This window comes from Zea mays, chromosome 10, assembly GCF_902167145.1.
Source record: "Zea mays cultivar B73 chromosome 10, Zm-B73-REFERENCE-NAM-5.0, whole genome shotgun sequence".
NCBI lineage: Eukaryota > Viridiplantae > Streptophyta > Magnoliopsida > Poales > Poaceae > Zea > Zea mays.
Window position 1 is genome coordinate 150,440,462 of NC_050105.1, and position 26,588 is coordinate 150,467,049.

At 41.9% G+C, this 26,588-nt stretch overlaps 1 protein-coding gene and 1 long non-coding RNA gene across 4 annotated transcripts; both read left to right on the forward strand.

Moving 5' to 3' along the window:
* Positions 1-2,817: 2,817 nt before the first annotated feature.
* LOC103642196 (uncharacterized) lies at positions 2,818-4,568 on the forward strand. Its single transcript, XR_560713.3, has 3 exons — positions 2,818-4,044; positions 4,121-4,185; positions 4,281-4,568. It is a non-coding gene; the product is annotated as an uncharacterized lncRNA (long non-coding RNA).
* Positions 4,569-7,769: 3,201 nt separating this feature from the next.
* LOC100282299 (protein arginine N-methyltransferase 6) lies at positions 7,770-13,310 on the forward strand. Of its 3 annotated transcripts, none has more exons than NR_178027.1 (13): positions 7,770-8,112; positions 8,254-8,319; positions 8,410-8,478; positions 9,066-9,101; positions 9,628-9,693; positions 10,017-10,085; positions 10,181-10,258; positions 10,537-10,615; positions 10,741-10,835; positions 10,959-11,057; positions 11,581-11,759; positions 11,864-11,982; positions 12,870-13,310. NR_178027.1 is itself a non-coding variant. In NM_001155211.3 (13 exons), the coding sequence occupies exons 1-13, from the start codon at positions 7,933-7,935 to the stop codon at positions 12,910-12,912; spliced, it is 1,164 nt and encodes a 387-aa protein (NP_001148683.1). In that variant the 5' UTR covers positions 7,770-7,932; the 3' UTR covers positions 12,913-13,310. The 3 variants fall into 3 exon arrangements, 2 of the variants coding, with proteins under 2 accessions (NP_001148683.1, XP_008661926.1); NM_001155211.3 differs by having other exon boundaries at positions 10,973-11,057; XM_008663704.3 differs by having other exon boundaries at positions 7,773-8,112; positions 10,973-11,057; positions 11,864-12,027; positions 12,870-13,245.
* The last annotated feature ends 13,278 nt before the right edge of the window (positions 13,311-26,588 follow it).

Consider the following 26,588-nt stretch of genomic DNA (forward strand, 5'->3'; position numbering starts at 1 on the left):
CCGGTGGCACACCGGACAGTCCGGTGCGCCAGACCAGGGCAGCCTTCGGTTATCCCTTGCTCTTTTTGTTGAACCCTTTTCTTGGTCTTTTTATTGGCTTAGTGTGAACCTTTGACACATGTATAACTTATAGACTAGAGCAAACTAGTTAGTCCAATTATTTGTGTTGGGCAATTCAACCACCAAAATCATTTAGGAAATAGGTGTAAGCCTAATTCCCTTTCAGTCCTTATGGGTCCCTGTCGAGTTTGTGATCCAAATTCTGAAGAAGGCGACCAAATTGACGAGCAAAGCGGAGGCCCACCTTTACTTTGTGATAAATCTTTTAGCTATGCACAGCGGTGGACCGGAGGTTTCAGGGGCCCGGGACAAATTTAAAATAGAGGTCCATCAAACTATTGTTATATAAAAATGGTACCAATATATAAATTCAAGACACATCTAAAAATATTCATACTAGGCAACAAATAAATAAAAAGATACATATTATAGTATTATCTTAAAAGTTCTTTTAACATGTGTACGACCATGTTGTGAACGTTTCGTGGCTGCTAATTATTCGACATTTCACTATTAAGCTATCGTGTCTGATAGTCTAATTACTGAATATATAACTAGGTTCGAGGCCCTATATAATTGGGGGCCCGGGGCGGCGGCCCCTCCGCCCCACCCTCAGGGCCGCCACTGGCTATGCATCCACTTAAGAACGACTTTGGAGCTTTTTCATCTTTACCTGGTGATAAATCTTTTAGCTCGGGTACATACCTTAGAGATAAAGTCGTTGTGCCAACGTAGTCATGTATGGGGAATAGAGCACCTTTATTAGCTTATCAGGCACTCGTGTGAGATGTTACATCTTCGGTCACGTTAAAAAAACTTACTCCCATTTATAAGGAAAAGGATGTCGAAGCTTGTTAACTAGACATAATACCTTCACAGCTCGTATGCATTTCATGATATTGGAATGTCATTTCCTTTCATGTCTTTGAGCCTATATGGCCCTAGTCTGTTCGAAGCTATTACAAGAAAAGGTCCTTCCCACTTTACTTGCAATTTTCATGCTATGTCTGGGTTGTCTAGTCTTCGGAGGACAATATGGCCTGGTGATATGTTATTGAGTTTTACTTTTCTGTCTCACCACCTCAGGGTTTCTGTCTGCTATTTCCTTATGTGCTCGACTGCCTCTAGCCTCAGTTCCTCTATGACATCTTTAAAGACTTTCTCATTGTCTGAATCTTGTGCCGAAGCTATAATTCTTGCTGCCCATATTGGCCTCTTCAGGGGTAACTGCTTTGTCTCCGAAGAGGATCTTAAATGGTGTGAAGTTTGTCGATATTGATATAGAGGTGTTGTGGTTCCACACTAATTTACTAAGCTATTCGGTCGATTTTACCTTCGACAATCCAAATAAGGATTTTGTGATCCCTAACAAGATTATTCCATTTGCCCTTTCCACTAATCCATTGGAGTCTAGGTGCATGACAGAAGCAAAGTGTATGTTTGTCCCCACCTGGCTGCATAATGCTCTGAACGCTTCGGAGTAAAACCGAGTGCCATTATCAACGATGATGGACTTCGTCACTCCTAAGCGACATATAATGTTCTGCTAGAAGAACTTTTAGATGGTGGCCGAAGTTATGTTTGCTAAAGCTTTTGCTTCGTTCCACTTTGAGAAGTATTATACTTCAACCACTGCGTACTTTAGATTTCCCTGATCAGCTGGCATTGGACCAGTCATATACATTCCTCATCTTTGTAAGGGCCAAGTAGGTTGTATCAACTCAGACAGAGATGAAGGTTGCTTTTGATGTCTCACACATCTCTGGCAGTTGCCACGTTTATGCACAAACTCGATTATATCTGAAGCTGCTTTTGGTCAATAAAATCCTTGTCAAAAAAACTTTCTCAGCAAAGCTCTGGGGCCAAAATGTGAGCCACATAGACCAGAATGAATCTATCTTATCAATTATTGACCTTCGTCTTTAGAGATGCTCTTTAGCAAAGGCGAGCAAACACCCTCTTTGTATAAGTCCCCTTCTATGATCTTATATGGTCTTGTTCTTGCTTGCATCCTTTTGGCATATGCTTCATCATCGACTAGATGATTTCCCCAAAGGAATATTATGATTTTCGTTCTCCAATCTCCGTTGTGTGTAGGAGATACTGTTAGGATGGCCCTTTCCATTAGATCTACTGAAGGTGCCTTTAGTACTTCGAATAACACTTCTGGGGGCAAGGGGAGCCCCTGAGCGATAGACTTGACCAACATATCAACATGCTCGTTGTCTAGTCATGGGATGTTTTTACTGTGAAACCTTCGAATGAAGATTCCATCCTTCGTACCATGTCGAGGTACTTTTCTAAACCAGGGTCTTTACCTTTCTTGACTTATCCACCTGGCCCATGATGACTTGGGAGTCTGATTTCAATATAGCTCTTCGCACACCCATTGCCTTCAACTTTCTCAATCCTAGAAGTAAAGCTTCATAATTTGCTATATTATTTGTACACTGAAACTACAACTTGACAGCATATGAAGTTCTTGTTTTGGATGGTGAAACGATAATAGCTGTGGCACCAGCCCCTAAGGATCCTCATGAACCATCACAAAAGACTGTCCAGATAGTTTCGTCTGATGGGGTAGCTTCATCCTGTAAGCTAGGAGTCCAATCAGCAATGAAATTTGCCAATGCTTGAGATTGGATAGACGATCTATGGGCAAAGTCGATGACAAACTTATTGAGCTATGTTGCCCATTTTCCAATTCGTCCCAAAGCCTCTTTTTTCCTTATGATATCCTTAAGTGGTTGAGATGATGACACGATAATGCCATGAGACTGAAAATAGTGTTGAAGCTTTCTTGAAGCCATCAAGACTGCATACATGACCTTTTCCATCTCTATGTAATTTCTTTTGGACGGGACCGACACTTCAGACATAAAGTAGACAAGCATTTGCCTTTTCACACCTTCATCTAGGGCTGGAAAAAAAGCTCGAGGCTCGTGAGCCGGCTCGGGCTCGTTAAGGCTCGGCTCGGCTCGGAGAGGCTCGAGACTCTAAACGAGCCCGAGCCGAGCCTAATTCCACGGCTCGCTACAGTATCGAGCCGAGCCGAGCCGGCTTGTCAAGGCTCGCGAGCCGGCTCGAGGCTCGGCCCAAATCTGAACAGCTGAAGGCCCAACTCTGTCGCTGACCTAGGGTATCAAACTTACCATTTTGTTCGGTTGTTCCTAATTCCTATCATCCGTCGGCCGCTGCCCCGATCTGCTCACCGCTCACGCGACGCGCCGAGCCGCCGACGACCGCGGCCGTGACCCGCCCGTCCCGCCGTGCGGCTGTGATGCTGAGTCTGTGACCGTGATTCCGTTCCCTCCAGGCAGGCTGCTGGCTGCCAATCTGCCATCCGCCGACCGCCGCCCATCCCTCCAGGCTCCAGCGATGGCATAGGCTGTCAGGCGTCACCGCATCAGCTACTCAGGTCAGGTTAGTGAGCTCGTCATTCCAATCTAATGCTTCCTCATCTTTGAGTATTGAAAGATATTTGATGAACATCAAGTTGTGTTTGAATTAGAAGATGTTCGTAGTGAGTTAGAAAAACTTTATGGGGATTTTGAGGTGCAGCATAGAGAGAGAAAAGAGTCTCAAAGCAAATCTAATGCTTCCTCATCTTTGAGTATTGAAAGATCATGTAGTTTGCCATCCGCTTCATGTCAATTTCAGTCTTTCTTGTCATCAACTCAGTCTAACCCATCAAAGAGCGAGTTGCTTATCTATTTGGAGGAGACTAATGTGTGTTTATCAGACAAAGAGTTTGATTTGCTGAATTGGTGGAAGGTTAATTCACATAGATTTCCAGTGGTGTCGAGAATGGCAAAGAAATTCCTAACTATTCCGGCGACATCTGTGTCTTCAGAGTCTACTTTTAGCACGGGAGGTAGAACTCTAGATGATTATCGTAGTTCTCTAAGGCCTTCAATGGTGGAGGCATTGGTATGCTCTTCTAGCTGGATCCGAGGAACACATGATGGAAGCATGATATATGTGGTATGCTGATCTTGTACATTTCTTAAAGTTGTATTATTTCACGCATTAATTGAACTTTGTAATTGTATTTTATCAGGAAGAAGATGATGAGGACAATGTTGAGAACATTATGTTCCCAAAAAGCTTGGTGGAAAGCAACTAGTAAGAGATCTGAATTCTAATACTCTTTATTATAATATAGGGGAAACATGAATTATTTAGTGTTATTTGTAAACTAATTAGAATTGCCTTCACAGAATTTGGAAGAATTGGATGGAGACAAGACAAGCTAAGCTAAGGAGACGTCAAGAGTCAAGACTCAAGAGAAGATGCATCATACTACTGCTGCTGCTTGAGAATATACTGCTTTGTTGAGAACATTATGTTGAGAATATTATGTTTTGAGAACATTATGTTTTGAGTTGAATATACTGCTACTAATTTCCAGTGCTGAATATATACTACTCTTTGTTGAATATATATACTACTCTTTCCAGTGCTGATTTCTAATACTCTTTGATGAGAACATTATGTTTTGAGCTGAATATACTGCTGCTAATTTCCAGTGCTGAATATATACTACTGCTGCTGGTTGAGAATTGAATTGAAGGGTGGGCTTGCGTATCTTCTTGTATGTTTTGAGCTGAATATACTGCTGCCGATTTCCAGTGCTGAATATATACTACTGCTGCTGGTTGAGAATTGAACAAGGGTGGGCTCGCGAGCCGGCTCGCGAGCCTGTACCGAGCCGAGCCGAGCCTGATTACAGAGCTCGCCAGAAAACCGAGCCGAGCCTGGCTCGGCTCGCTCTTTTACCGAGCCGCACCGAGCCGAGCCGAGCCTGGCTCGGCTCGGCTCGTTTCCAGCCCTACCTTCATCTACCACTTCTTGAACTAAAGCAGCACTCACAGTCGACCGCGAAGACGAAACATAGAGCAAAAGAGGAGCCTCTGGTGAAGGTGGGGAGAGTGTTATTAGCTTTATCAAGTAATCTTTTAATTCTTCGAAGGCTTGCTGCTGAGCTGGTCCCCATTGAAAGACCTCTACCAAGTTGAGAATTTTGAAGAACGACAAGCTTCGTTCAGCAGATCTTGATATGAACCTGTTCAGGGAAGCAAGTATGCCTACGAGCCTTTAAACCCCTTTTCTTGACTTCGGCGACTTCATCCGAAGTATTGCGTCGATTTTTGTGAGGGCGTGCTTCTGTCCACTTTGTTGACACAAGGCATCCCAAAAAATTACCATTTTTAGCTCCGGAGACACACTTCTCAGGGTTCAACTTTAAACCTGCCCTTTGAAAATTGGCGAAGGTTTCTTGGAGATCTAAAATGTGATAGTGCTGCTTTGTGCTTCTCACGATGATATCATCAACATAAGTCAACACATTTTTGCCCAATTATGAACTCAATACCTTGGCTATCATCATGCTGAAGCTCCCACTAACATTCTTAAGCCCCCAAGCTTCCAAAGGTAGCAACGAGTTCCACTGGGGCTTATGAAACTAGTCTTTGGCTCATTTCGTTCTTCATCCAGATCTGGTGATACCCTGAATAGCAATTGAGTAGGCTCATGAGCTACGAAGTTGCAGCTACATCCACTAGCGAGTCGATTCTTGGTAATGGGAACTCATCCTTCGGGCATGCCTTGTTGAGAACTGTGAAATCAATACACATTCTCCACTTGCCATTGGATTTCTTGACCATATTTGTATTAGCCAACCATTTTGGGTATGCGACTTCTCTTATGACTCTAGCACTGAGCAATCTTTTAACTTCGGATTTTGCACCTTTGGCCTTATCTTTATACATCTTCTGGAGTTTTTGCTTGCGTGGCCTGACACCTGGGTCCACATTCAAGGCATGCTCTATTATACTTCTATCCACTCGACATAGATCATTTGCTGACCAGGCAAAGACATCTTTGTTGTGAAATATGAACCTTCAAAGATTGGACTCTTGCTCTGAAGTTAGATGGTTGCCAAAGAATACCTTTGCTCTGTGACATCATCATAGAGAAGTACTGGTTTCAGCTGATCCACCGAAAATGCCTTTTCTTTTACTCGCTTATCAGAATCTCTGATTTGTCCTTTGGCTTCATCAATGTTGTAAACAATTTTCGGCTTTTGCAGGGTCCCTTCTGCCCTTCTTGCTGCTTCTTGGCTACCATACACTGATATTACCCTTTGATTGTTGGATATCTTCATGCAGAGTAAGCTGAATGCAAAACTGCTTCGAAGACATTGAGAGTTCCCGCTCCGATAACAACGTTATATGGGAATTCCATGTCAACGACATTAAACGTTATATCTTTTGTTCTTGTGTTGTTGACATAGCCGAAGGTGACATGCATGATTAGCTTTCCCAAAGCCATAATTGATGTCCTCGGAAGCCACAAATAGGAAAAGCCAAGTCTTGGAGTTTATCTTTGGGTTCCTGCATTTGCTTTAAAAAGCCTTGACAAATATGATATCTGCAACACTACCTGTGTCAACCAAAACATTGTGAACTATGAAACCTTTGATTACACAAGAGATAACCATGTCATCTCTGTGTGGGTATTCTTTGTGACGAAGATCATCCTAAGAGAAAGTAATAGGAATGTCCTGATGTAGGGTCCTTGGATAACTACATGCTTTGCTGCACCCTTCTTTGTGCTTCTTTCTTCTGCCTTTTGTTACTGTCTTCGAGGCTCGAGCCCCCAGTAATGGGGCGAGTAAGCTTCTCCATGGAAGCTGACGAAGCTTGATGGCCTGCAATGCTCTTCGTCGTGATGAAGGTTGTCATGGTCATGAGATCTCCGGAGGTCAGTGCTAATATTGGCCACTTGTTTTCAATTGCTGTATGGAATAAAAAATACGACAACATAATGTTAAAAAGTAGAGACATTCGTCTTTGAAGCGTCATCTCTCCGGAATAACAACCTAAGGACGAAGGTAGAGTGTAATCGAATAGAATACACATAGTATGATGAAGATACAAGAACTCATCTCATGTGTTTTAGCATTTTATTTCTCTTCTCATACAAGTTTACAGTCATACCTTCGGCTTCTTGATGCAAGATATCACGAAAGTGTTTTGGAGCCTGAGCTTTACGAAGTTGTAGCACCTGGCTAAAGGTACTTTATACAAGATATTGTTCATCTATTTATAAGATATCATAACTGTGCCCTTCACTATTTACAAATGACATTAGGGCAGTAGCATATTTTATTCATCTTCGGCTGCGCGGGTTGAAGCCTTCGTCGCCTTCTCCTTTGGCTTGCACATGAGGCCTCTCTGTTGTCGCCGAAGCTATCAGCTTTGGCTAACATTCTTCTACTCGCACGTATGTGCGAAGCTTCTTTGCACGTCCGTCTGAATGTTTGCTTCGTCCATCAGTAGAGATATTTCTGAAACACACTAGCATGTGCCGAAATAAAAATATTAAATGAGTTATCTTCGGCTTAGAAGGCCTCCAACAACTAGCTTAATTCAGCTTATTTATGATTCCAAAGTGATATTTTTACTTTCCTTTACATGATAATATAACTTATATAATCTAAGAGTGAAACAAACATAACCTTAGCCAATCAATTTTATTCTATTTTAGTCACTAAATTGCTAAATATAGAAGTTTCAATATTTAATATTTTAGTAATTTAGAGACTAAAATAAAATAAAATAAATAGACTAAAAATTACTCAATAAAACTAAACACCCAGTTTGCAAATTAGCGCTAATTGGGTGATTGTGTGACGTGAATTTCTGTTTCTCTCGTCCCAAAAGCTTGCTTCGCGCTTTCGAAAAACCACACCAAGTCGGGAAGGCAGAGGCACAGGGAGGGAGCCGACAGCCGAGAGCACCTTCCGATTCCGCCCAAGAAATCTCCACCCAATCTCTCTGTCCTCTCCTCCCTTCTCATCATTTCGCCATGCTGCCATCGCACCTCAACGGCCACTCCGCCCTCGGGCGCCGTCGCCCGCGCCTCTCCGCCGCCGCCGGGGAGTCTCCGGCGGCAGCGGGGGTAGAGGCGGCGGCTCCGCTGGAGGAGCACGACCGCATCTACTTCCAGGCCTACTCCCATCTCGGCATCCACGAGACTATGATCAAGGTAAGCCGCTGCAGACATCCGCAGCTGCGTACCCTAAACCCCTCCTAAACCCTAAGTAGCGCATCATGTGGACTTTGTGGGCGCCGCTTTTTTTTGTGGACTTCCGTGAAATGGCGTCTGTTGCCCTTTTCCTTTTCGCAGGACCGCGTAAGGACCGATGCTTACCATGCAGCGATCATGCGCCACCAGAAATTTATCGAGGGGAAGGTGAAAATTGCTAGCCAAATCGACACGGACTGAGTCTTTCGCGTTTTTTTCAGAGAGCTGAATTTAGTGAGAGGTTCTGACATTTTGCAGGTTGTGCTGGATGTGGGGTGTGGTACTGGAATACTCTCTGTGTTCTGTGCTCGTGCTGGCGCAAAGCGAGTAAGCTATGCCAATGTTTCGCGGCAACACTGCTTATTTTAGAAGCATATTGTTCTTCTTGTAGCACTTTGGTAGTTATTGACTTCTGGTTCCTTTTTTTTCCTCGAAAGCGTAGGGGAGCTACACATCATCATATATATTAAGAAGAAACAGGTCTAAAATAGACCAATCAAATGTCTGTTTAAGTTGAAGGAACATAGCAATCAACATTCCAATATCCATTGTACAGCCTACAGTGTGCTAGGATCCAAATGTAGTTTACACTTAGTTTTGCTTGCAAGTTAGCAGCTTGATTCAATTGTATTGTATGTTCTAACTGAAAGCACTAAAAGTTGTAAAATGTGGCCTATATTTTGTTTGTGCTATTGGAAAAGTAGAAACAGTCTAAGTGCCTGTTCTGTTTCTTTTTGGCACATATTAGTTCTGTGTTTCTGTTTGCACTGATGATATTGGAAGGAATCTGGGATAACTGAAAATATCGGTAAGAGTTGCGGGATTTGTATCTAGCAATGACCTGTTTTCACTAACCTATTAGTTCTGCACATTACCATTGATTTTGCTCCCTCCCTCTTTGTATGCTCTTTCAGGTGTATGCTGTCGAAGCCTGTGAAATTGTTGTCCAGGTAATATGTGACTTCTGAATATATGCTCTAAAATAAACTCGTATGCTTCCTTCCTTTCTTTTTTCTACTGTGGATGTCTATAATTTATGTTTATATACTGTTCTCAAATGGTGGTGTCCAATTTTGCTAGTATTCAATCTATGAACCTAGTTTCAGACTTTCAGTTGATGAATACATGTTTGGTAAGTGACATACCTGGTGCAACATAATCCCATGATGGAAGCTATTCCACTATACAGTAGCATTTAGTTAAATTTGACAACATGGCCTAGAATGATCATTTACCAGTTCATACCATCAGGCATAAACATGTATAATATGAGAGTTGACTAATCGAGAGCATGAATATGATTAACATATTGATCACTGCATATAGTATGACACCTTTTGGAGGTTCTCTGCATCTGATTTGTATCTGCTATTCTGCTCGGTACTAAGTTGCTAATGTGTCTAAAATGGCCCAATTATATAAATGTAATATTATTTCCATATTCGATTGTTTGAAAATGATTAAATTCTGATGCAGGCTCGTGAAATTGTAAAAGCAAACAACCTAACTGATCAGATTGTGGTCATCCATGGACGTGTTGAGGTGAGGTTATCATTTTATGTTTATGCTCAATTAATGCTTATTGCATTCTTCAACATGTGTTGTCGTGTTGGCAACTTGGCATTATTGTTTTTTCATGTTTAGAACAAGTTTTTCTATGATGTTTAATTGTTGTTATCTGCATTTGGAGTGAACAACTGAACATATGACTTTTTATGCTTAGAACAAGTTGTTCTATTATGTATACTGGTATGGCATAATCTCTTCTTCATTAATACCGCTATTGTATAAATGCATTTAGTTTGTTATTCTATACAATTTTGCTTTTGATCTGCTATTTCATTGCTGTTGAACTGGCATTGTAGGATGTTGACCTTGAGGAAAAGGTTGATGTTATAATATCAGAATGGATGGGCTATATGCTTCTCTATGAGGTTTATATTTCAATGATGTTTCTTTTCATTGCATTGCATTTCAATGCGCTCTTACTTTTATCAGTCCTAAATTCTTCTGTTTTTTTTTCCTGTAGAGTATGCTGCCAAGCGTCCTATTTGCAAGAGATAAATGGCTTAAGCCCGGGGGTCTTATTCTTCCTTCTCATGCTACGGTATAATTAGCACACAAAACCGTTACACTGCTTTTACAGGACATACCTCACCTATTTGCTTGTTCAAGTCATTTACTATTTTTTAGTTTACATAGGCAGAAGTAATATCTCTGATAGCTCAAAATACTACATGTTTTAAATTTAAGGGTCTATCATGTGAGCCGTTAATGGTTTTCCAGATCAAAATCTTGATTTACCATTTTATTGAATGAGACACCAATGGTTTATCATTGTCCAAAGCTGAATAGTGAATACTTATCCATGATTCTTTTCCATAGCTCTTCATGGCCCCCGTAACAAATCGTGAGAGATATGAAGACAGCGTCGATTTCTGGCGTGACGTCTATGGCATAAACAGTAAGATACTGCCCTATGTATTTTAGAGTTCCAGTATGCATTGTGGGTGCTGTCATATAGTCAGATCCTGTATGGTGGCTTCTGCATGCTATAGTTTGATCAGAAACCTACCTTTTCTGGTGCAGTGTCTGCTCTTGTGCCACTTGCCAAAAAGTTTACATCTGAGGAACCCTCCATTGAAACAATTGGTGGAGAGAATGTTATAAGTTGGCCATCTGTGGTGAGTCTCGGCGAAGCTTCTGTGTATCACAAAAGTGTCGAGCAATAATCATATTTAGTTATTACAGCCTTTTGTGATTGAACTCTAATTGCATTCTCCGTCACCATTTTTTGGTTCCTGGAGTGCGCTCGGTACAGTTCAAGCGCTTCGATTGCTATAATTTTACAGCTGAGGAATTCAAATCTATCACTTCAAAATACAAAGTTTCATCAATGATGTTAGGTGAACTATGTTACTCCAATCATAATCTTCTCCCTGTGTTCTGAATTGTCTATGATAATTCCTCTGTATTATGGTATGATACTATCTGTTTCTTGTCCTTGTGTAAGGAGTAAGGACTGACATGTTACCTCATACTGAATGTCTCCAATCCTTCTATTACATGGCATCTTATCTATTTTTGAAGCTATATATTCATGTTCACATCACGGGATTTTTGGAGCAATATCTACCAATTTGGCAAAATCGTTAAGAGAATTAAGATGGCCCACTTAGTGGCCAGTGCAGGACTATTTTAGTCATTTAGTTTTTCAACTATCATATATATAGGGAATTAAGCTGGTTTGTTAGCTACTCAGTTGTAGCATGCTTTTAGGTTCTGTTTAAACTGTTTTCGGTGAATATAGACTACAAGTTCAACCATAGGGAAAACACATAAAATGCCAACTGCTTGGTAATGATATTTGTTAACACTTGAGAAGTTCCTTAATAAGAAGTCTGAAATCTCTCATTTGCCTGTGTGAAGCTCCCATTCATGGCTTTGGTTTCTGGTTTGAGGTGGAGTTCAACGAGCCTATAGAGTCCTCTCATAATTTTCCTTCCAGTTTGGATCCACTTGAGATTATACAGAAGAAAAGGAGACGATCCTCAGAAGATATAGTTCTGTCCACAGCCCCAGAGGATGAGCCAACCCACTGGCAACAGGTTTGATTTGTAATAATGGTCTTCTCCATCAAGAAATATCTTATTTTAGTTTCTTTCTCTTATGGAGTATAACAATAATGATGACCTTTGGTCACCTTCTGCAGACCATTTTGTATTTCCCGGATCCTATAGAGGTGAAGCAGGACCAAATTATAGAAGGTTCTGTAACAGTGTCCCAAAGCGAGGAGAATCCACGTTTTCTGAATATTCATCTAGAGTGCTTGTAAGTTCCTGTGTCATACGTGGTACCCCCTCCACCGCAAAATAGGTGACACTTTTGATTTTTAAATATCATGTTGGACCATTTGTCTTATTCCGTTTTTTGTGCAAATAATAAAATGAACAAGTCATTATTAAAGTATCTCTAATAATAAATAAGCCATAACAAAATAAATAATATTTATACAAAAACTTTGAATAAGATGAACAGTCGAACAAGATAAGTAAAAAACTTCATGTATTTTGGGACGGAGGGAGCAGTTCAGTCAAAGCTATGCTGCTCCTAATATGTTGTGTATAGCAATAATCACTCAGTAGAACTGTCTGTCTGATTTTTTTTATCATGGATACAGTTTGGTTGTGGTTTGTCGCAACGCTCAGTAGCATGTAATCCTGTTCCGAAGTTTTCTAGTGTCAGTTTACAGTTCCATATATTTTTTTTTAGAGTTGAAGGGATGAACAGTGACATAAGCTGCCTAATTTGTATCCTAAATAGTCATACATGGGGCATTCATGCATCTTTAGGAAGCTCCAATATTCTGGGACACAGGAAAAATCTGTAAGTCCTTGCAGCCATTGTGCATGTCACTTGTCACACGTATGGTTTAATTTGGGAACAGGACAGGTAGAAGTCTCAGAATGAACCATGATTTGATCCAAAATGTCCATGCATCAATCTGGCAAATTTGCTAACTGTTCTGGGTTATATAGGATGTGTTGCTATTACCAAGTTTACATTTGCAATTGTGCTACACCGTATATTGATATCATGCTTTTTAACACTAGTTTTGCATTAAGATATGAATAATCTGCACAAAAACTTTGTATCTTGTTTATAGATCAATTATAATTCTTGCTTCACTTTCTAATGCTCATTTCTTTGTACAACAGCACAGGAGGACAGACATTGGTTAAGGACTGCGCCATGCGATGAACTGGTGTTTTTATGCTTCTAGTGGCTTGATTTCAGGCGCGCAATGGGGTGTTGGCAGGGAGGAGCTGACAATATTTCAGATTTCTTTAATGGAAGTGGAGAATTTGTACTATTTATGCCAATTATCCGTCTAATACGAAGGCAGGATTTTAGTAATTGTACTCCGTCTTATTCTATAGAGTATATACTGGTTGTTGATTTTGGATCCGCACGCTGTGACCTAAGTCTCGCATCCAAGGGTCCCTTTGGAACAAAGGAAACATGAAGGATTTTTTTATGATCCATTCCCTATCGGAAAAATTCCCACGTGAGTCTTTAGACCACATTATCCAATTCTGTCAATTCCTTTGAAACTTCTATAGATTGCTTTCGTCTATTCAAGTTTTGGAGGAAAATAACAAAAGGTCTAAGCTCTTTGAAACTTTTCTATAACTCTTATGTCTCTATTTAAATATCTGCACACCGTTTAAAGCCTAGGTGGGAAATTTTTCTGCATTCTCAATTCCTGTAGGATTGTCATTTATATCAAACTCTTTTTTTGATAGAGGGGATAACCCCCTATTTTATTACGAAATAGAAAGAGACATAGGTTCCTACAATACCACATGAACACCCAGAAATGTAAAGCTGACAAAGCGCATAACTATCAGCAACTAAGGACCATATCCTGACCGAACCAGACTACTAATAGCACACATATAGAATCACAAAGCTGACCAAAATCAAAGTTCACACAGATCAAAACAGATCATCAAGCAACATTCTATCCCAGAGTTTTTCCTGTAGCTTAGCGCTACCGGGAAGAGGAAGTAGAACGACCGTAGAGTTGTTGAACCAAAATAGCCAGATAACAAAACAGATTTCTTTCATCAGATTCGTCTGTCAACTGGCCTCCAACCACGAGCCTTGCTGTAGATCTCACACGCCATCTTTTTGATTTTGAGACTTCCGAGCTCCACCAGTTTTCTTGCCTTCTTTTTTTGACGAATAGCCCAAGTATCAAGCCAATAACAACAAGAGAAAATCACATTAGTCGGATCATCAATTCGGTCAGTCCCAAAGCAACAATTATTGCGACAACGCCAGATCGCCCAAATGACAGCTCCACAGTCGAACAGTACCCGATTTTTTTTAGTCTTATTAAAACTGTTAATCCAAGTACCAAACAAATCATCCACAATATCAGGAGTAGAAATTAGTCCAAGAGCCTTTGTTTTTTTACGTTCCTTTGTTTTTACTATTCCTATATTCCAAAGAGGACCTAAGAGTTTGGGATGAGTTGAAAGAAGGATAAAGTAGAAAAGGATGGGATAAACTGAGATAACCCGCCTGCTTAGACATTGGTGATTGAGCCTTTTTTTGTTTGTTCGAAAAGCCTGCAGAAAGGCGAGACTTTGTTGATGGTGTTCTGCAACACCGACATATTGATCTATCAGGCATTTGTCGACTCGACCGTTGTTTGGATCTCTTCGGGCTAGTTTGGGAGCCAGAAAACCGGAGGGGGATTGGAGGAACTAGAATCCTGCTGTATAGGACATGCCCGACGGTGAGAACACGAGGCAGTACATTTTGCCATCCATTTCTAGCAGTAGGTTCCTCGTCGGCAGGTGTGAGCGTCAGCTGGTGGGCGTCGTCCAAGTAGGACACTTTTGCACGCGCATGCGCTCAGGTCGTAGCACCTAGCACGTGTCCAACAGTCATGTTTTTTTATAGTTGTCACACCCGACTTTAAGGAACAAAGCCAGGTGCATCTCATACATGCGCCAAGAAGACAACATATATAATAACAGAGTGTATAGAGATAAATGTCATAAAACATCAGAGTATTTATTACATAGCGGAAGACTTATTACAAAATAAAAGAATAAACATAAAACGAACTAAGGATCGTCGGCGCCAATGTCAACTGAGAAACGCCACCTAGATCAGATCGAACTCCTCGCCTTGTGGCTCCTCCTGAACCACCTGCTCTTCTCCTGTGGGGGGGTGTGAGACAGCAAGGGTGAGCTCACACATGATCATCGCTCAACAAGTTGTGGGGAATAATGTGACATGAACTCACCAAAGGTGGGAGCTCATGGAGTGTAAGGCTTATCAAAGAGAATGGTTAAAGCTGAGCATTGCTTTTAAGTAGTTGGTCAAAATTTTATTAGCAATTACTAAGTGTAAGTAAATACCAAACCTTAAATAAAGTAATAGAACAAATTAATAATAAACCCATGCATATGCGAATGACAAATTGAATTTAAGTTCCATAATTTAATCATCAGAGAGTCCTGAGCTGCTCATGACCGTGAGCTCGGCTAGTATACCAGTTTTACACTCTGCAGAGGTTGTACCCTTTACCCACAAGTCATGCTACCCATCTGCCAAGGGGTCGCGAATCCCATACACCTCTACCTAGGAAGCGCGGCAGGGCAACACTACGAGGCCTTTACAAAGTTCCACTAGCTTCCGAAAACCCGCTACAGTTTATGGGAAGATCCAGTACAGGGTTCCTGGCTGACCGCCATCGCAGCAAAATCAACCAGGGACCTCCCTACACTGACCACTCCCCTACTGCCCTTGCCCCTTTCGGGTAAGGTAGTCTTCCACTAGCTTTCCTAGTTAATCAGCCAAGGGCGTCCCATTAAACCCTTGTGGTGGCACGTGGTTCTCAAGTTAAGCTCTATGTTCCAATTAACATTAATGATAACAACATGAACATAAACAGAATAACAACAAGAATTGGAACATAGAGGTGATAAATGATTATCCCAAAACCATGTAAAGCAATAGCAAACTACCCAAGTGATTCAGGGGTAAACAAGGTAATGAGATAAACAATCTAGGGTGACCTATTGGGTCCCATCAAAATTAACCTATGCATGGATAAGTGATATTAAAGAACATTATTGGGTAAAAAGTGGTCAAGGGCACAACTTGCCTTCAATGAGCTCCTGCTCAGCTACGTCAACCTGCTGCTCACCAGGATCCTCGGCAACGGGCTCTTCTACTCGCCACAATACAAACAAGCACAGTGCATATAGAGAAATTAACATTACACCAAACATGTAAACAAAATACACAGTGATATTCTACATAATAAAATAAAATTCTAGGAGCAGGAATCATAATTTTTGGAGTTATAGAATTTAAGTTATGGATTTTCAAAGGTTTTATGTGCTTTAAATAGGATTAAGTGGTAAATAAATTCCTTACTGTTTTCATGACATAACAGAGGATCTAGGTGATAGAGAATAAAAATACAAAATTTTAGAAAGTGGAATGGACTAATTTGGACTAAAAATGGATTTTCTATGAATTTATCAAGTTCTAGTAATTATTTTCATATTAAAAATCCATTTTCCATTTTATTTATTCAGTTTTAAACTGCACTGGATTGGGCCTCGATTACTGGAAAGTCCAGGGGCCAAACCACACTTATTCCCCAGACTCAGTAGTTCCAAGGTGGACGGCGGGTTGATTATAGGGTTTCAGAGGGTCTCTTTAGCAATTGTGCTGGCCGAAGGGGTATGGCATGATCTCAGTCGTCCGATCAAAAACCTACGCTCCAGATTAGATTCAACATATAATGAACCGGTACAAGAATCTAACCGTTGAATCCGACTCTAACGGTGAGGATTTTATTACCCGAGATCTAACCCTGTCCGTCCAAACCAGATCGACGAACCAGATCAAATCAACGTGAAACGATACGCAGGGATCTAATCCTGGCCGACCCGCGCCCATCCAACGGCCAGCAGCTTTCTCTCCCCAACACCGCCCAGTTCGCGGCGGCGCAAGGCCTCCAGCGGCGGTGTCATCCCCGGCGAACCCCGCACCGAGGCAATACATCGCTAAATCTCTAACCGTACGCATATACATGAAGAGGAAAACTAGGCGAGCAGTCTACGGGGTTTCTTACCAACGCAAGTCGCGGCGAGCAAGGCAGTCCACAGTCGAGGCGGAGATGAGGCGGTCTTCCGTCTCCGGCGAGAGATTCCGCGACCACCGTCGGTGCTCCAGGCGCGAGAACACCATGCCCGACTCCGGCGTACCGAGACGAACCACCCGATGTCCTCCAAAAGTCGAGCGCGAGAGCAGTGGGTCGTGGCATGGTGCTGCTATGTCCAGTTGTCCACACAGCGGCGGCGAGACGAAAATACTCGCAGCGGCAGGGAGTGGGGTACTAGGGTTTTTATGCACACGCTTTATGGTCGCCAGGAAGGTTGGCGGGGCGGCTGCGAGGCCAGGGATGGCGAAAAGCCCGCGGAGCTGTTACAAGGAGGTCTCGACGGGGTCCGTGCTTGAGGGAAGATCTACAGTGCACCACCGGGTCAAAGACTGACCAGTGGGACCCTCAACGCCAGATGCGGAGGTCCGTTAGCGGCAACGTGGAGAGCGTTAGAGTGTGGCCCCGCCCGTCAGGACGACATCGCGCGCGGTGAAGAATCCTGGGCCGCGCGGGTAAAAGGGGAGGAAGACGACTGCATCGTGCGGGTAGAAGAAACACAGTGCAAGTGGGCCCGGTTCACCAGTGGGAGAGTTCCGCGACTAAGACGGACGCCTGAGGCTGACGGGGTGGTCCCGGTTGTCGGCGCCAGGTCCAAAGTGGGCTGCGCGCGTGAGGGCGAATTCGCGAGATGGGCCGAAATTCAAGCCACCGGCCCAAGTAGCAAGGTTATTCCTTTTCCTTTTATGTTCTTATCTCTCTTTTCCTTTTAGATTTTTTTTTTAAAATTCATAAAGTCTAAATGTCATTCAAGTTCAAACTTTCTGGTAGATTTGTTTTCTCATTATTCATTCATCCTAGACATGGTATGGATAAATTTATCTATTTTTAATATTCATTTCATGATAACTAGTGCTCTCTTTCCAAAATTCTAGAATTTCCCTTTTAGATTTTAAATTCTATTTTGGGAATTTAATTTATTTCTTCTTCAAATTATTTTTTTGTCACAAAATGCAAACAAAACAAAATCCAGCATGATGCATGATTTAATTGAGTGTCTTTTGTTATTTTTTTTTTGTAAGTAATGTGTCCACATGAAATGATAAACAGTGGTAGTACATATAGATGTAGAGTGATATAATTTCTCTTTTAGACTTTTCTTACAAAGTGGGTGTTACAAATCCTACCCCCCTTAAAAATAATCTCGTCCTCGAGATTTAAGAAAGTCTAGGGAAAAGATGGGGAAAACCTATGCGAAGCTTTTCTTCTCTTTCCCACGTTGCTTCATCTTCTCTGTGGTGACCCCATTGCACTTTACACATCGTTTATCACCTTATTCCTTGTAACTCGAGTCAATGTGTCAAGAATCTTGATCGGGTACTCCGTGTAAGTCAAATCACCTTGAACACTGAGCTCTTCCATTGGTAACTGTTCCTCGGGAACACGGAGACACTTCTTCAGTTGAGATACGTGGAACACATTATGCACATCCGATAGACTATCCGGTAACTCGAGTTGGTATGCCATCTCCCCAACTCGCCTAAAGATCAAGAATGGTCCAATATAGCGAGGGGACAATTTGCCCTTAACTTTGAATCTCCTCATTCCACGAAGTGGTGACACCTTGAGGTACACATAATCTCCTTCAAATTCCAGTGGTCTCCTTCTATTATCAGCATAGCTCTTTTGTCTGGTTTGAGCTACCTTCAAATTCTCTCGAATTATACGGACTTGTTCTTCTGCTTCTTGAATCAATTCAGACCCAAAGAACTGTCTTTCTCCAGTCTGATCCCAATATAAAGGAGTCCTGCACTTCCTCCCATACAAAGCTTCAAAAGGTGACATCTTCAGACTGGCCTGATAGCTATTGTTATAAGAGAACTCAGCATATGGTAGACTTTTATCCCAACTTCCTCCATGCTGAAGGGCACATGCTCTCAACATATCTTCCAATACTTGATTAGTCCTTTCAGTCTGTCCATCAGTCTGAGGGTGATAAGTCGTACTGAAATTCAACTTCGTACTCATGTTCTCATGAAAGCTTCTCCAAAATCTTGAGGTAAACTGCGAACCTCGATCAGACACGATCTTCTTTGGTACTCCATGTAAACACACAATCCGAGCCATATATAACTCTGCTAGCTGAGAACCTTTATATGTAGTCTTCACAAGAACAAAGTGAGCCACTTTAGTCAATCTATCCACAATCACCCATATAGCATCATATCCTTTCTGGGTGCGAGGCAATCCAGTAATGAAATCCATACCAATCTCTTCCCACTTCCACTCGGGTATCTTCAGTGGATGCAATAGTCCAGTTGGCCTCTGGTGTTCAGCCTTAACTCTTTGACATACATCGCACATAGCCACATGTGCAGCCACATCTCTTTTCAATCCATACCACCAATACTTCCGCTTCAAATCCTGATACATCTTAGTACTACCAGGATGAATAGAATAATCCGAATCATGGGCCTCCTTTAAAATAGTCTCTCGAAGGCTTTTAATATCAGGAACACACATTCTGTCCTTGAACCATACAGTGCCTTGCTCATCTTCCGTAAATTCCGGAACTTGACCTTCAGTAATCAGATCCTTAATCTCTTTTATTTAGCATCACCAATTTGTCCTTTGCGGATCTCTTGCTCCAAAGTAGGTTCCACATCAATAGTAACTCCTTCAGTATGAGCAACTATCCCCAGGTTAAGTCTCCTGAAGTCCTCTACAATCTCATCAGGTAGCTGGGCAACAATAGCTGAATGAACATGCTCCTTGCGACTCAAGGCATCTGCAACCAAATTTGCCTTGCCCGGGTAATAGTGAATCTCCAAATCATAATCCTTAATAAGCTCCAACCAACGGTGTTGCCTAAGGTTGAGATCCTGCTGTATGAATATGTTCTTCAAAGTCTTATGATCCGTGTATACTTGGCACTTCTCATGATATAATGTCTCCAAATCTTAAGCGCATGCACTACGGTTGTCAGTTCTGAGTCATGAGTGGGGTAGTTTAACTCATGTTTCCGCAATTGACGAGACGCGTAGGCGATCACATGACCATCTTGCATAAGCACACATCCAAGTCCTTGGCCACATGCATCACAATAAATGTCAAATCCTTTCTGTAGATCTGGCATAACCAACACTGGTGGTGACATCAATCTCTTCTTTAATCGATCAAAGCTATCTTGGTACTTCTCATCTCACTTAAACTCTATTCCCTTCTCCAGAAGTGAGGTCATAGGCTTAGCAATCTTAGAAAATCCTTCAATAAATCTCCAATAATATCCTACAAGTCCCAAGAAACTCTGAATCTTGTAGTGGGTATGCTCCACACCACTATCTCCTTGACTTTAGCAGGATCCACTGATATCCCTCCATTAGAAATGATATGTCCAAGAAATGGCACCTTGCCAATCCAAAACTTGCATTTGCTATACTTGGCATAGAGTTGATTATCTCGCAACTTCCGTAGTACCAATCACAGATGTTCCTCATGATCACTATCACTCTTGGAATAAATAAGAATATCGTCGATGAACACTACGACGAATCTGTCCATATTATGAACACCTTATTCTTCAGATCCATAAAATAGTTGGTGCATTAGTTAATCCAAACGACATAACAGTGAACTCATATAATCCATATTGAGTCGAGAATGCTGTCTTGGGATTATCCGATGGTCTAATCTTCATTTGATGGTAACCCGATCGGAGATCAATCTTCGAGAATACCCTAGCATCTCTCATCCGATGAAATAAATCCTCAATGCGGGGTAACGAGTACTTGTTCTTCACGATAACATCATTAAGGGACATATAATCCACACACATCTGCTGTGATCTGTCCTTCTTTTGTACAAACAGAACCGTTGCTCCCCATGGTGAGGAATTCGAACGAATGTATCCAGACTCTCGTAATTCCGTTAACTGCTTCTTCAGTTCCTTTAATTCTTCTACAGACATCCAGTATGACCGTTTGAAAGTAGGGGTAGTCCCAGGTAAGAGATCAATGATAAACTCAACTTCCCTCTCCGGTGGCATCCCTGGTAACTCCTCTGGAAAGACATCCGGAAAAATCTCCAATCCGCACGGATGTTGTCACCCACCAACTCCTCATCTACTAAGAATGCCGCTAGTCTGATGGTGGTAGTTACTGCAACTTCAACTTCAAAACTTTATCCTTTAGAACTGGTGAGTTCTACGGTTCCTTTAGCATAGTGTATAAACTGTCTTTACCTTTCTTAACCGTGACATACCAAGGATCAAGTCTATAGTGCTCTCTTCTAACACTATAGGGGTAGCCCATCTGGGTTAGAAATACAGGGTAAGAAAGGAAGAATTGTAGACAAGGCGAGTAATTACGAGAAATGTTACTGCGGGGGATTTATTAGCTAAGTAGATTAATATTTCACCTACTAAAGCTAATTCAATACCTTATGTTGGTACATGCTAAGATGTCCATCTATAATAATTCAATCAATCAAAGAAGCAAATCAGACATTTAGCATCAGCACAATCAACCAATCATTTTTAAATAAAGAAAATAGTTTTGAATTTTGTCTTAGGATCCCTATCTCTTAAAAAGATCATAGTGGTAGGATTCCAAGGTGTGAAATTCATCTTGTCTTAGAGTAGAAAAGATAAGATTAATCAGAGTAAAATAGCAAAAGGTGAGACAAGATCAAGATGGGGTAAGTATAGAATGAATCAAAGTAAGGTAAGTAAGTGAGGGTTGTCCATTTCTATCTAGGTTTCGTCCTACAGTCAACATTTCCTCTGATACCACTTCTGTCACACCCGACTTTAAGGAACAAAGCCAGGTGCATCTCATACATGCGCCAAGAAGACAACATATATAATAACAGAGTGTATAGAGATAAATGTCATAAAACATCAGAGTATTTATTACATAGCGGAAGACTTATTACAAAATAAAAGAATAAACATAAAACGAACTAAGGATCGTCGGCGCCAATGTCAACTGAGAAACGCCACCTAGATCAGATCGAACTCCTCGCCTTGTGGCTCCTCCTGAACCACCTGCTCTTCTCCTGTGGGGGGTGTGAGACAGCAAGGGTGAGCTCACACATGATCATCGCTCAACAAGTTGTGGGGAATAATGTGACATGAACTCACCAAAGGTGGGAGCTCATGGAGTGTAAGGCTTATCAAAGAGAATGGTTAAAGCTGAGCATTGCTTTTAAGTAGTTGGTCAAAATTTTATTAGCAATTACTAAGTGTAAGTAAATACCAAACCTTAAATAAAGTAATAGAACAAATTAATAATAAACCCATGCATATGCGAATGACAAATTGAATTTAAGTTCCATAATTTAATCATCAGAGAGTCCTGAGCTGCTCATGACCGTGAGCTCGGCTAGTATACCAGTTTTACACTCTGCAGAGGTTGTACCCTTTACCCACAAGTCATGCTACCCATCTGCCAAGGGGTCGCGAATCCCATACACCTCTACCTAGGAAGCGCGGCAGGGCAACACTACGAGGCCTTTACAAAGTTCCACTAGCTTCCGAAAACCCGCTACAGTTTATGGGAAGATCCAGTACAGGGTTCCTGGCTGACCGCCATCGCAGCAAAATCAACCAGGGACCTCCCTACACTGACCACTCCCCTACTGCCCTTGCCCCTTTCGGGTAAGGTAGTCTTCCACTAGCTTTCCTAGTTAATCAGCCAAGGGCGTCCCATTAAACCCTTATGGTGGCACGTGGTTCTCAAGTTAAGCTCTATGTTCCAATTAACATTAATGATAACAACATGAACATAAACAGAATAACAACAAGAATTGGAACATAGAGGTGATAAATGATTATCCCAAAACCATGTAAAGCAATAGCAAACTACCCAAGTGATTCAGGGGTAAACAAGGTAATGAGATAAACAATCTAGGGTGACCTATTGGGTCCCATCAAAATTAACCTATGCATGGATAAGTGATATTAAAGAACATTATTGGGTAAAAAGTGGTCAAGGGCACAACTTGCCTTCAATGAGCTCCTGCTCAGCTACGTCAACCTGCTGCTCACCAGGATCCTCGGCAACGGGCTCTTCTACTCGCCACAATACAAACAAGCACAGTGCATATAGAGAAATTAACATTACACCAAACATGTAAACAAAATACACAGTGATATTCTACATAATAAAATAAAATTCTAGGAGCAGGAATCATAATTTTTGGAGTTATAGAATTTAAGTTATGGATTTTCAAAGGTTTTATGTGCTTTAAATAGGATTAAGTGGTAAATAAATTCCTTACTGTTTTCATGACATAACAGAGGATCTAGGTGATAGAGAATAAAAATACAAAATTTTAGAAAGTGGAATGGACTAATTTGGACTAAAAATGGATTTTCTATGAATTTATCAAGTTCTAGTAATTATTTTCATATTAAAAATCCATTTTCCATTTTATTTATTCAGTTTTAAACTGCACTGGATTGGGCCTCGATTACTGGAAAGTCCAGGGGCCAAACCACACTTATTCCCCAGACTCAGTAGTTCCAAGGTGGACGGCGGGTTGATTATAGGGTTTCAGAGGGTCTCTTTAGCAATTGTGCTGGCCGAAGGGGTATGGCATGATCTCAGTCGTCCGATCAAAAACCTACGCTCCAGATTAGATTCAACATATAATGAACCGGTACAAGAATCTAACCGTTGAATCCGACTCTAACGGTGAGGATTTTATTACCCGAGATCTAACCCTGTCCGTCCAAACCAGATCGACGAACCAGATCAAATCAACGTGAAACGATACGCAGGGATCTAATCCTGGCCGACCCGCGCCCATCCAACGGCCAGCAGCTTTCTCTCCCCAACACCGCCCAGTTCGCGGCGGCGCAAGGCCTCCAGCGGCGGTGTCATCCCCGGCGAACCCCGCACCGAGGCAATACATCGCTAAATCTCTAACCGTACGCATATACATGAAGAGGAAAACTAGGCGAGCAGTCTACGGGGTTTCTTACCAACGCAAGTCGCGGCGAGCAAGGCAGTCCACAGTCGAGGCGGAGATGAGGCGGTCTTCCGTCTCCGGCGAGAGATTCCGCGACCACCGTCGGTGCTCCAGGCGCGAGAACACCATGCCCGACTCCGGCGTACCGAGACGAACCACCCGATGTCCTCCAAAAGTCGAGCGCGAGAGCAGTGGGTCGTGGCATGGTGCTGCTATGTCCAGTTGTCCACACAGCGGCGGCGAGACGAAAATACTCGCAGCGGCAGGGAGTGGGGTACTAGGGTTTTTATGCACACGCTTTATGGTCGCCAGGAAGGTTGGCGGGGCGGCTGCGAGGCCAGGGATGGCGAAAAGCCCGCGGAGCTGTTACAAGGAGGTCTCGACGGGGTCCGTGCTTGAGGGAAGATCTACAGTGCACCACCGGGTCAAAGACTGACCAGTGGGACCCTCAACGCCAGATGCGGAGGTCCGTTAGCGGCAACGTGGAGAGCGTTAGAGTGTGGCCCCGCCCGTCAGGACGACATCGCGCGCGGTGAAGAATCCTGGGCCGCGCGGGTAAAAGGGGAGGAAGACGACTGCATCGTGCGGGTAGAAGAAACACAGTGCAAGTGGGCCCGGTTCACCAGTGGGAGAGTTCCGCGACTAAGACGGACGCCTGAGGCTGACGGGGTGGTCCCGGTTGTCGGCGCCAGGTCCAAAGTGGGCTGCGCGCGTGAGGGCGAATTCGCGAGATGGGCCGAAATTCAAGCCACCGGCCCAAGTAGCAAGGTTATTCCTTTTCCTTTTATGTTCTTATCTCTCTTTTCCTTTTAGATTTTTTTTTTAAAATTCATAAAGTCTAAATGTCATTCAAGTTCAAACTTTCTGGTAGATTTGTTTTCTCATTATTCATTCATCCTAGACATGGTATGGATAAATTTATCTATTTTTAATATTCATTTCATGATAACTAGTGCTCTCTTTCCAAAATTCTAGAATTTCCCTTTTAGATTTTAAATTCTATTTTGGGAATTTAATTTATTTCTTCTTCAAATTATTTTTTTGTCACAAAATGCAAACAAAACAAAATCCAGCATGATGCATGATTTAATTGAGTGTCTTTTGTTATTTTTTTTTTGTAAGTAATGTGTCCACATGAAATGATAAACAGTGGTAGTACATATAGATGTAGAGTGATATAATTTCTCTTTTAGACTTTTCTTACAAAGTGGGTGTTACAATAGTTTCTCCTGATTACATTGGCGGAGGACAAAACAATAACCAGATATGACTGAAGAAGGAAAAAAAAAGAAAAACATGATGCAACACATAAGACTCGAACTTGGAACATGTTGATTGCAAGCAGTATGCAGTTACCACTACACCAAACATGATTTTTAGGTATGGCTCAAGCCATTGTTCGCCATAACGGGTGCTCCGCCACTACCTGATTTGTATAGCATGGATGTTGGATCCAAGACCTGAAGAAGTCCTCCCGAATAGACTCAAGGTTTCTCGTTTGAGAACGGAAATCGTATCACAACGATCATAGAGGCAAACGATGGTTGGTGTGTTGGACCAGAGGTCTGATGTGGCAGTAGGGCAGACCACGTTGCATTCTCCTTGGGCCCGCTGAGGCACAAACGCAGCCACGACCCAGACCCGTTGAGTGGAGTGGGTGTAGGTTGCATTGCATGCACACACTAACATCTAGTGCCTTTGGTCCAAAATGCATGAATCATGAACCATGATTTGATCCAAAATGTCCGTGCATCAATTTGGCAAATTTGCTAACTGTCCTGTGTTATATAGGATGTGAAGTTTGCTATTACCAAGTTTACATTTGCAATTGTGCTATACCGTATATTGATGTCATGCTTTTTAACACTTGTTTTGCACTAAGATATGAATATTCTGCACAAAAACTTTGTATCTTGTTTATAGATCAATTATAATTCTTGCTTCACTTTCTAATGCTCATTTCTTTGTACAACAACACAAGAGGACAAACATTGGTTAAGGATCGCGCCATGCGATGAACTGGTGTTTTTATGCTTCTACTGGCTGGATTTCAGGTGCGCAATGGGGTGTTGGCATGGAGGAGCTGACAATATTTCAGATTTCTTTAATGGAAGTGGAGAATTTGTACCATTTATGCCAATTATCCGTCTAATACGAAGGTAGGATTTTAGTAATTGTACTCCGTCTTATTCTATAGAGTATAGACTGGTAGTTGATTTTGGATCCGCACGATGTGACCTAAGTCTCGCATCCTAGGGTCCCTTTGGAACAAAGGAAAAATGAAGGATTTTTTATGATTCATTCCCTATAGGGGAAAAATCCTACGCGAGTCTTTATAACACATTATTCAATTCTATCAATTCCTTTGAAATTTCTATAGATTTCTTTCCTCCATTCAAGTTTTGGAGGAAAATAACAAAAGGGCTAACCTCTTCAAAACTTTTCAATAACTCTTATGTCTCTATTTAAATATCTGCACACCATTTAAAGGCTAGGTGGGAAATTTTTCTACATTCTTAATTCGTGTAGGATTGTAATTTATAGCTAACACTAATCCTTTGTTTTTTCTATTCCTTTGTTTTTTACTTTTCCTATATTCCAAAGAGGGTCTAGGAGTTTGGGATGAGCTGAAAGAAGGATAAAGTAGAAAAGGATGGGATAAACTGAGATAACCCGCCTGCTGAGACATTGGTGATTGGGCCTTTTCTTTGTTGTTCGAAAAGCCTGAAGAAAGGCGAGACTTTGTTGATGGTGTTCTCCAACGCCGAAA

Excerpts from the sequence above, each read along its gene's own strand:
- LOC100282299 (NM_001155211.3), top strand. The coding sequence starts at position 7,933 with ATGCTGCCATCGCACCTCAACGGCCACTCCGCCCTCGGGCGCCGTCGC. Across the intron at positions 8,113-8,253 it reads TCCACGAGACTATGATCAAG|GACCGCGTAAGGACCGATGC; the intron begins GTAAGCCGCTGC and ends TCCTTTTCGCAG. Across the intron at positions 10,616-10,740 it reads TGACGTCTATGGCATAAACA|TGTCTGCTCTTGTGCCACTT; the intron begins GTAAGATACTGC and ends TTTCTGGTGCAG.